Source organism: Pinus tabuliformis, chromosome 1_1 (genome assembly GCF_031772625.1).
Source record: "Pinus tabuliformis cultivar Carrire ecotype Pingquan chromosome 1_1, CPIR1, whole genome shotgun sequence".
Classification (NCBI taxonomy): domain Eukaryota; kingdom Viridiplantae; phylum Streptophyta; class Pinopsida; order Pinales; family Pinaceae; genus Pinus; species Pinus tabuliformis.
This window is the reverse complement of record NC_142297.1, coordinates 539922378-539933838: the sequence shown is the minus strand read 5'-3', so window position 1 is coordinate 539933838 and position 11461 is coordinate 539922378. Positions and strand designations below refer to the sequence as shown.

General features: G+C 38.8%; 1 protein-coding gene and 1 pseudogene across 1 annotated transcript; both read right to left on the bottom strand.

Annotated features, from left to right (window-relative positions):
* Window positions 1–684: 684 nt before the first annotated feature.
* Window positions 685–1825, bottom strand: LOC149214204 (homeobox-leucine zipper protein HAT9-like; annotated as a pseudogene).
* A 1189-nt stretch (window positions 1826–3014) lies between these two features.
* LOC149214203 (L-gulonolactone oxidase 5-like) lies at window positions 3015–6791 on the bottom strand. The gene is made up of 3 exons (XM_089390867.1): window positions 6348–6791; window positions 4098–4353; window positions 3015–3976 (listed from the first exon to the last, which is right to left on the bottom strand). Exons 1-3 carry the CDS (start codon window positions 6774–6776, stop codon window positions 3036–3038), a joined length of 1626 nt encoding a protein of 541 aa, XP_089246993.1. The 5' UTR covers window positions 6777–6791; the 3' UTR covers window positions 3015–3035.
* Window positions 6792–11461: the final 4670 nt, after the last annotated feature.

The window sequence follows — 11461 nt, the reverse complement described above, 5'->3', positions numbered from 1 at the left end:
AAAATTAACAATGATTAATAAAATTATAATTTTATAACATTTTTAAAATAACGATAAAATAACCTAAAAAGGTCTTTTATTTATTAAATCATTTTACAATAACAATATTTTCATGTGTCCTCCCTATGTTGTATAACTCAAACATGAAACCTTGAAAGAAAAAATCGTGTTAATGATAGTTATTAAGTAGGCATTAATATGCATGCATTGACTAGTCAATAAGTACTGCTTTTAGCGATAATGATGACTTTTACTTTTACTATGAGCATGAATAGAAAAATTGTCATCGTATTTTATTAAAAATAATAATAAATGAAAACGATTATTATACATGTTTAGATTGATAATAAAAAAAGGAGAAAATTCATAAACACAAGAAGGTTCGGAGAAAGAGATGATCTCACATAAACATTTGAATTTTACATACAATGTTTATTTCATAGACTCCCACTCTGTACAAATAAATGTTCCTTGGTTTATCAAGATGCCTCATCTCATTCAATAAATTAACAGAGACTTGAGCGCTTTCTAAACCAAAGTCAATTAATAAAAAATATACTGAAACCCTAAATGTTTCATAAAGTGAACCTTTAGAGAAAACCTAAAATGTTTGACAAAGAGACAGTGTCCACCATTGCTAAACAATGACTACGGGTAAAGAAACTCTGATCAATACTTGACAATTCATTGCCGAAAAGAGTTGTGTAAAAACATAGACCCAGATTTCGCCAAAGTCAAGTGGCTACTATTGTCAACCATTGAAACTCTTTCACAGGAGGGGCACATGGTAACAGTTGACGCAGGCCTGAGAGGTGGCGACATTTTTAAAGCTTTCAGTTTTTCCAGCTCTATGCGAAGTTTTTTGTTCTCGTCTGTAAGTGCCTCATTATATCTCTTCAGAAGCTCGCAGTCCATTTCTGTTTTCTTAAGCTTCGTCCTGAAACAAATTCATAACATTTAATTAACCTATAACAGAAATGAGTCAATAAAACTGTCAACACAATAGGATCTCCATCGGATCAAAAGTTTTCCGAACTATAAATTTGCACAACAATTGATTTCCAAGTCATTCTTCATAGTTACAGGCCAAATTATGTAGCTGTTGATTCCAAAATGGAACTTTCCATATGAATTTCGACATGCAAAATACAATGAATCAATAAAGGACTGGAGCTAACCTTGCTTGTCTATTCTGGAACCACACCTCAACTTGTCGATGGCGGAGATTCAACTGTAAGGCCAACGCATGCTTTTCCTTCTACGGAAGAAGAAGAAGTTACATCAGCCAAAAGCATGACGAAACACAAACGATAGAGCAGTAACCTGTAAGTAACTACTATGTATAGAAACTTACAGGTTCGGGCACCCTGTTCTTTCTGAAGCTTTCTTCCAAAACAGCACATCATTCTCTGGACAGTCTAAGCTTCTTCCTGGAACAGCCCTCCTCTTCTACATCGCTTAGCACCCTCGACCAAACTCGGTCATTCTCCAACTCCTCGCCATCATCCCGTCTTCGCTTGATCTCCGCATAGTCGTTCCCGAGGTTAATCGACTCGGAATCCACGGATGCCGCCTGCATCTTCGTTGGATAAACAGGACGCTGGGCATTTGTTGGCATCGGTTCGCCATGACACAGCAACCTGATGGTGCCAGCATGAATGGGAACTTTTACTCTCACACAGGAAGTGCATCTGCAACATTTCAACCTGCAATGAGGTGGTGAAGATCCAATCAAGGCGCTTCTGCTTGATGTCGCTAGACTTCCTCGTTCTCTTGCGGCTTTTATCACAAAATCACAGTTTGCAGTGCCCACAGAGACATACATCATCACGACTATCAATAGTAAAAACTGCATTGTTGAATTAGTAATGCAACCACCTTCAAATCGCTTGAGAATTAGTAACGCATAGGAAATCACTCAGGTAATCCTTATAGGTGTCGGAAAACACTTGGCAAATGGTTGAACACGGGTACGTTTGAGAATGTGAAAAGGTATGGTAGAGCATGGGTACGTTTGAAACCAGAATGTGAAAAGGTATGGTTGAACACGGATACGTTTAAACCACCCACGTAAGGTAATCGTTAAATTAATGGACAAAACACTTGGCAAACAGTTGAATAGACATACGTTTCAGAATATGAAGAGGTATAAGGTGCACGTCTCAACTTTTAATCGTTTCACAAGCTTGAGGAAAACTGTCGGTGCCTTGTTCCTCTTTGATCCACGTCTCTTAGGTTAATATTTTATAATTTTTTTAAATACATTTCTCACTAATGAACATACGTGGTTATCAACAAGAGGTACAATAAATTTTTAATCATTCTTTGTAAAAAATTAATTTAAGTATGCTTTAAACATGTGATTTAGACATGCAAGTAAGTTAGTGGTGTGAATTCTATCCATTGATATAGTGGCAACCACTAGAATACACTGGCATCTTTCAATTTAGGCCATCCGATCAAAAAGATTAATTAAAAAAATGATTAAAGTGCCCAATTCCAATAGGAGGGACGCCTATCGGCATAAACATATACGTGTTGACAAAACATCTGGATCAAAGAAGGAACATATGGATCAAAGGAGTGGGAAATATATGGAGCGAGACATCTCCAGGTCTAAAGAAATCCGAGTCGCTAGCAAGGAAGTTACTACTAAATTATCGCAAATCCCAGATACAAGCAAAACTTTGGAAAAGTGCTAAGTCGTAGTCCCTGGTTCTGTGGACAGTGTATATTAAACCTGGAGCCGAAAGCTTAAAAATTTGGGGTTTCGTTTTAATGGAATTTGAGAACACATCTTCATCAACTAAAAGAAGTTTATCCATAGAATAATAAATTTCAAAATAATAGGCCAAATAATCAGAGTCACTACTTTTTCCGAGAATAAACAAATTGAACAATGAAAGTAGCGATAACTTCCAAGCTTATGTGGAGCAACTCTCTCATCAAAATATGAGAAGTAGGTACTTTATTTCAAATGCAATACATACGAGTATGGGGTCACCTGGCCACAATATCACATAAATACACAATACTCAATTAGGACGGCGCTTTAAACAACGCTGATATAACCAGACACTTACAGCAAGGACGATACTAGTATGAAATATCTTAGTAAGTAAAGGCCATACTATTGTCTCCATTATCCAGCCTGGCGGGCTTTCAGTGTGGCTGCAAACGCGGGCTTCTGTGTACACCCTCCCAGGTTTGCAGAAGTAGCCTTTATCAGGAGCACAATGCGCGTCATCTGAGCACACGCATAGTCCTTCCAGAGCACATCCATCCCTCTTTATGATCACTCCTGCCTCTCCTATTCCCAGAATACCATCTGTCCACTCATTGGAAAAGAGTCCCTTTGGATCGTATTTGGTTTTGGCTGCCAGAAACGCCTCGTATTTGCTGTATTTTTTCATGACCCCATCAAATGCAATGTTTCGGTTCTTTCCCCAGTGAGGCAGACCTCCATATTTCACGAGAGCCATTTGCTCAATTTCCTCCAACACATCTTCATACAGTCTGGGAGTGTTGGGGTCGTCCGCTCTATAATACGTCATTTCGATGTCAACTGAATCCTCTTGTTTTCCCAAGTAAGCACTTGAAGCTTTTACATATCGCATCAGAAAACCTTGGTATAACTCAACCCCACACAGACTGTTTGGAAACATTTTCCTAAGTTTCCTTACGTCTGAAAGAAATTGTCCGATTTTGGACACACTGATACTAAATCCATTCTGAAAGAAGAGTAATCTTCCCTTCATTCGAGGATCCCATCCGCAAGCTGTGTCCAATCCGTCCTCGGGGCTACTGAGACACGATCCAGCAGCTTGCATTTTGTTCTGATACCCAATCACTGGATAATCAACAAACTCGCAATCGTTGTTCTGTAGCCCTGTAGCCAGTTTAATCATGGACCTAACGTGAATGGAGGAGAATACGCACTTGGTGTGAATGCTATGATGGCTTTCTGCCTCGTCCTCTGCAAATTCAAACATTAACGAATTAAGAAACTAAGAACAGTGAATTTGATAAACTCGGTCTCGATATTGATATCCATATGTATATCAATCTGGATGACTATTCATGTTGGATTTTCCTACCTAGTATCCTGGTAAAGGCTAGTAGATGATGAAATGCAGGGCGAAACCCTAGGAAATTATTTACTCCATTCCCGGATGTATTAACCGGCACTCGGTCGTCCACTCTATAAAGGACCCTTCGCTGATCAGGGTACCACGTGACATCTGCGAATTCGTGTTCTAGGCCAAACTGCGTTATCCTCCTTTCGAGATCGGAGTCGTTTTGCTGATCGTTCCTGATGGAACGCTTGAACATAGGTTGCAATTGGAGTGTGACCTGCGCAGCACGACAAATACATAAAGATTAGCAGCATTGATACAGTAAATCTTCGGCTCCGGTACAATCTCTTATGCCAATCAAATGAATCTGTACAAACAAGATCGCTGCCGAAAATGGTAAATCGGGAGCTATACATGTTAGAAGAGGGTTAATATTATTGAGTAGATTCGGATCAAGTTCACCATATTTTTCACGAAAACACACGAAAATCTTCTGTGTCCGAAAGATGAGCCACCGGATACGCAATTGCATATATTAGAACTATATTTAGGGTGCGTTTTGCAATTTATTGCAATTCATTAAACTTGAAATCATGCTTTTTATTCTCAATTCTCAATATGGAATTGCTACATAATATTTAAAAATAATATTAAAATTAGATCTTTTAACTTTATTCTAAACAGGTTAAGGAGTTGTCTGGAAAGTTATGGAAATTCCAGTTATATTTAGAGAAAATCTAGCAAGGTTTTTTCGTAAATCTAAATGATTGACAAAATTTTTTGTAAATCCAAATTATAGTTGTTAAAAACTACTATATATTTTATTAATATATATTTTTTTTAATTTAAAATAACATAACTGTATTTTAAAAAACTTTCGAATATTATTTTCAATCATATTATGAAAACTAAAATTGTTTTCAATTATATTATAAAGGCTTCGCATGAAATTAGCTATCATAGAAAGAACTACTCGTGCAATCAAGGCAATGAATGGGAAAGGGAGGTAATGAACCCCTTGGACATAAACCAGAAGAGAATGGCAAGACCCAAATTCCTAGTTTTTTTAGTTGGCTTTTAATTGGTTAATTAATGAATGTAGTATTCATAACTATATGGTATGAATTAGTTTTTTTTAATAATGAGAGGGTCATTTTCATAATATTAGTTTTAATTATGATGTTTTTTCAGTGATTTAGAAGGTTTAAAAAGTCTGTGATTATTTTTGTTTTTAAATTGAATTCCCAGCAATTTTACTATAAATACTTAAATATTATATATATGTTTACTCAAAAATGTCGTCAAACACAAGGTTTCAAGATTTATGAAAAATAATAAAAAAATTTAGTAAAAAAAAATCACAAATTCTTTTTCATAGAAAATGGAGGATGATTTTTGAAACTATATTTTCTGAAAAATAGATAAATTAAATTCTTGGTCATGATGATGAACTTTGATGTGGGTTCCAAAAGTGTCAACCTTTTGTTTTCAATGTGATTTTTTCGTGAAGATATAAAGAATATATCATGAATCACAAAAGCATGAAGTCTGAGAAAAAAATACTTCATCTCATAAGCTATATTATGGTATTCAATTTTTTTTGCTTAAATTTAAGTAGAGTAAAAATGTAAATATGTAAATTTGTCAAGGTTAGAGCTCTATAAAATCTAGAGGTTACACAAAAATTAGGTGGGAGGATTATTAATGTTTTCAATAGAACTGGGTTATACATATTTTTCATAATTTCCATAAAATAAAGTATGTCTCCACAGATTTGAGCCTGCCCTCTACTGCTCGAGCAAAACTCCTTCAACAACATCTAACAAGATTCTTAACTATGAAGAATGGTTAATATAACATTTTTTTAATTAATCAATTTAATTAAAAAAAAATGTATTACTATTTTTTAAGATAAATTTAAAATATTCTGAAATCACTGTTATTTACATAATAATCATTAATAATTAAATTAAAATTCTAAAATAAATATATTTATTAAGCAAATTAAAAAAATAATAATAATAAATATTTATATGCTCAATCTAAAATTATAATAAATAATAATGAGAAAAGAAAGAAAGAAATACAATCAGGTGTAAGAGACCTTTCTCCCATAAAACTAACCTCATCTAACCTCACACTCATCTCATCAATAAAATTACATCATAGTTTTATTTGAGAATATTTATCCTGCGATTGGTTAAATTTTAAAATATTCTATTAAAATTAAATAGAATTCAGTTATATCTTTCTAGGATATTCCATGAATACCTGAGAAATGACTCCGAGAACCCCCAAAGAAACTTTGAGTGCATTAAGATCCTCGTCTGCTTCAGTGAGGCTCACAACCTTGGCATATCCCTCGTTCTGCGATGCAGGGACTACTAATCTCATGCCCACAACGAATTCATGAACAGCGCTGCCCTTACCGAAGAGGGAACTACCATGAGCACCAGTGCCTAGCATTCCCCCTAGAGTTACACCCAACCAGTATGGCGAATGAGGCAACGCGAGACCTTCTTTGGCAGCGGCATCAATGAGATCCTTAAGAGTCACACCGCTCTCGAATGTCATCCTCATTCCGCTCTTGTCCACAGAGACAATATGGTGTAGATGCCGTGTGCTGATGATAAGACCGGACTCTCCACCAGGACATACAAGCTTGGGAATGCTGTGCGAGTAACGAGTCACAACTCTCATCTTCTGGTTCTTCTGAACGGCCTCTGCAACGGAGGTCAGAAGTTGCTTTTCGGTGGCAGGATAGACGACTTGCGCAGCCCTGCAGGTACTACGGTCGGTCACTCGTTCTGTTTGACCATCGGTCTGGGGATGATAGGCTGTGCTGAAATTCAGCTGTGTTCCTAGTTCAGTAAACAATGTTCTCCAAAAAGTTGACATGAATTTTACATCACGATCAGATATTATTATCTTCGGAAGTCCATGCAGTTTGAACACATTCTGCATAAAAATATGAGCAATTTGCACAGCTTTATAAGTGGACTGCACAGGTATAAAGTGTGCTGCCTTACTCAGTTTATCTACCACTACCATAATGGAGTCATTGTTTCTCTTTGTCCGAGGCAACCCGGTTATAAAATCCATAGAAATAGTTTCTCATTTCCACTCTGGAATGGGTAAAGGTTGTAGCAGCCCTGCTGGATGCAAATGCTCTGCTTTAATCTGTTGACACTCCAAACACCGTGCCAAGTATTCGGCCACATTCTTTTTCATTCCTGGCCAATAATATTCTTTTCTAAGTGCGGTGACCATTTTTTGGTATCCTGGGTGCCCGGTATAATGGCTGATGTGAAATTCATCCAAAATCAGATTCCTAAGACCATCTTTGTTAGGTACATACAGCCTCTTATTAAAATACAGCATTCCGGCATCATCTAATTCATATCCCTGCTGCATTTTCCCGCTAGAAAGTTGTTGTACCTGCTGTTTTATTTGCTGGTATTCAACATCTTGATCTGCTGTTGTTTTTATCATTTCAAATAAGGAATTCTTCCATTTACTGATCGAAATTTCATACAAGCACTGCACCTTCCAACTCAATGCGTCGGCTACATGGTTCTCCTTCCCTTTTAAGTGTTTAATTTCAAAATCGAATCCACTTAGAAAATCCGCCCAACGGGCTTGCCTCGTATTTAAGGTAGGTTGGCTGAAATAATTTGTCAAGCTGTGATGATCTGTTAACAACATAAATTTTCTCCCCAAGAGATAATGTCGCCACATCTTCAGTGCGTGTATAATGGCTGCCAATTCTAAGTCGTAGGCAGAATATTTCTGCTCATGTTCCTTTAGCTTTCTTGATTCGTACGCGATTACTCTTCCTTCCTGCATCAACACTCCGCCCACACCCTCCTTACTCGCATCAGTACATACCAAGTAATCCTTATTAGGATCAACTATACTCAGAATGGGTGCGGTGGTGAGTAAATGTTTAAGTTGCTCAAAGCTCCGGTGACACTCTGAGGTCCATTTGAATACCCTTCCTTTTTTTTGTAAAGAGGTGATAGGGTATGCTACCCTTGAAAAACCTTCCACGAATCTTCTATAATAGCCAGCTAGCCCCATAAAGGACCTGATATCCGCCACATCCTTTGGTACGGGCCATTCCATTATAGTCCTTATCTTTTCAAGGTCCACTGCAATCCTCTCTTTGGTGATTATATGGCCTAAGTATTGTATTTCCTCCCTGAAGAAATCACACTTGCTGAACTTAGCGTATAGCTGATGTTCCCGGAGAGTTTGTAGCACTAATCTGAGATGTTCCTCGTGCTCCTTCCTAGAACGAGAATATATCAGAATATCATCGATAAATATCAATACAAATTTATCCAAGAACCTATGAAATACACTGTTCATCAAACACATAAAGGTGGCAGGTGCATTGGTCAAGCCAAAAGGTAGCACCACAAACTCGTAGTGCCCATACCGTGTTCTGAAAGCTGTCTTAGCGATATCTTCCTCCTTAATCCTAATCTGGTGATACCCGGATCGCAGATCGATCTTAGAGAACACTGTTTCCCCCTTCACTTGATCGAAGAGTTCATCAATCCGAGGTAAAGGATATTTATTTTTGATCGTGAGCTTGTTCAGCTGACGATAGTCTATGCACATCCGAAGAGTTCCATCTTTTTTCTTGACAAATAACACTGGGGCTCCCCATGGTGATACACTGGGGCGAATGTAATTTTTGTCTAGCAGCTCTTGCAGTTGCATTTTTAATTCTGTTAATTCAGGTACGCTTATTCGATAAGGTGCCCGCGACACTGGTGCTGCCCCCGGTGTCAATTCGATGGTAAAGTCTATATCTCTTTTGGGTCACAGCCCCGGTATCTCTTCTGGAAAAACATCTGCAAATTCTTGTATTACGGGAATATTTTCCAGCGTGGCTGTTTTATCCTTCTGATTTGCATAGCCTACCTGAATGGCATAAATTTGACATTTCTTTTTGATACATTTAGCTAGCTGGGATGCCGTGATCGGCCGGATCTCCACGGGTTGTTTGATCCCTTGCAGTTCCTGCTTCTCCCCAAAGTCATCTTTATAGTAAATGGTTTTCGTCTTGCAGTTTACTAATGACCAGTGTTTTTCTAGCCAATCCATCCCAATCAGAATGTCATATGAACCCAACGGAAGTACATTCAGATCCACTACTATTGGCTGTCCTGCTACGGTTAAAGAGAAATTATTAATTTTTTCCAAGACCCGTCTCTTGGCTCCCGTAGCTAACTGTACCAGCCATGGATTCCTGAATTTTTCAGATTGTAGCTTACACTGTTCTACTATCTTTGGGCTAATATAACTTAAAGTGGCTCCTGGATCAATGAGAACAGCTATAGAAAGGTTCGAAATTTTACCTTCAAATTCCACCATAGTTGGCTGGTATTCCGCTTGACGATCATCCAGTGCTGCGTTAATCCTTGGTATGCTACGTCCCACATCCCCAACTGTCGATGCTTCGTGAATCTGGGATATCTGATCCGTACCCTTCCGCTGCGGGTAGTTTTTGACGTAGTGTGGTCCTCCACAGCCCCAGCATTGAACTGGAGGTCTGGCCATTCCTTCACCCCCCAGCCTAGTAGGCTGTTCGCTCACTCTGGACTCACTGGTTGGCCTAGCCCTGAGTGACCCTCTTGCTACAGTTCTGCTGTTCTGCCCTTTGCCAGCTCCCTTACTACCATTACTGCGACTTCCTTTGCTATTTCCAACAGTCCTCCTACCTCTTCTTTCATTCCATCTTTTATTTGGAGCATCTCCCCTTTGTTTATTCTGCTGGTAACAGATTCTAGCCTTGCGGATAGCTTCATCCATTGTCCTAGGATTGTCAAACTCGATCCTTTTTCTTATATATAGAGGTAAACTGCTTACAAACCTTTGCACCTTGGCTTTCTCCTCCTTAATATAGGGCACATAACGAAGCAGGGAAGTAAAACGGTTAATAAATTCGTCCATAGTCTGCTGTCCCAACCGTAAATCATGGAATTCCCTTGCTTTTTCATCGTAGAAACACTCGGTCAAATATCTCTCTTTGAAGTATTTCTGAAACTTTTCCCATGTTATGGTCCGTTCGCTTACCCCCTTGACGATCTTAATTTCCTCCCACCACAGGGTTGCTTTACCTTGTAACTGGAAGATGGCCAATCGTGCCTTCAAGTTATGGTCATACTCATACAACTGGAAATATTTGTTCATGTTAATTAACCATTCTTCAGCCGCTTCTTCCTGTTCCCCATCAAATGTGGGGGTTTAATTTTTCGAAATTCTCCCTGCAGCTCCATTTTCTGACGTTTTGAAGTCTGCTGTTCGAGTACATTATCGGAATGGTCCTCCTTTTCCTCTGAGTTTTCAGGTCCAGTTTGATAGTTTCGTTCTTCTGTCATCCTCTGTTGTTCCGCACTGGGATAAGCTAGTGGTGGGTTCTGCCTATCCGACAAACTCTTCAGAATTCTTTCTTGTTCCACCGTCAGTCGCGCATTATCCTCTCGTAAACGTGCCATCTCATTCTTCAGCTCCTGAACAGTTTCCAGTATTGCAAGGTTTGTACTACGTGTCTCCTCGCCAAGCTGTACCCACAGCTCTGGGTTTTCCCGAGCGCTGTCGGCTCTCTGCATTTCCATTGTTTTCTATCTGTTGGCTATTAGCTGTTATTGTTCCTGTGTCTCACCCCTAGAAATGAGACAGGAAAAGTAGTTAGTTTGATTAACTCTCTCCCTTACAGATGTATGGAATAGTTATCTGTACATTTGAACATGCTGTTCCAGAGGCCACAGTATTGAAACTTGACTCTGATACCAAATTGTCACATCCCTGTATATTACATAAAAATAATAAAAGAAATGGTATACTTTATTACATTTACTTAACTCTTACCATAACCATTGTTGCGCGGTTTAACATTTACATAACTGAACTGTGATGATATATCTTGGACCTACGATAATTGTTACACTCACTATACAAATTATTGACTTAAGGTTGGCTTGACTGCATGGGTGGCATGTGTAATGAACGGCAATCGGATACATGCCTTGTCCGACCCGTAGCCTTTTCCGGCGTTGAGTTGTTGGCAGCGTTTAAGTTTCTTGTCAGTGATTCAATAGGTGGCCTGGCTCACCCGCTTGGCCATGTGACTCGTTGGTTTCTGCACCCTTGGCCTTCATGCCTTGGATTCCCGCGCTATTCCTACGGTGGAGATCTAATGCCCAGATCGAAGGGCTGGGAAACGCCTAAGGGTTTTGGGGTCTTTCATAAACCCCTTAGAGCTTGCTCGTGGTTCATTTGGAACGGGAAGGACTCTCGACACTTCTCTGGTCATTCAATCTCCTGGTTTCGTTTTTCATTTAACGCCGCCCCTGAGCTTCATCTACAGCTCC

Bases quoted from the DNA above. Each gene is read 5' to 3' on its own strand.
- LOC149214203 (XM_089390867.1), bottom strand. From the start codon at position 6,776: ATGAGAGTTGTGACTCGTTACTCGCACAGCATTCCCAAGCTTGTATGT. The intron at 4,354-6,347 runs GTATTCATGGAA...CGTGCTGCGCAG, and splicing joins TTCTCGGAGTCATTTCTCAG to GTCACACTCCAATTGCAACC. The intron at 3,977-4,097 runs GTAGGAAAATCC...TTGAATTTGCAG, and splicing joins AGCCTTTACCAGGATACTAG to AGGACGAGGCAGAAAGCCAT.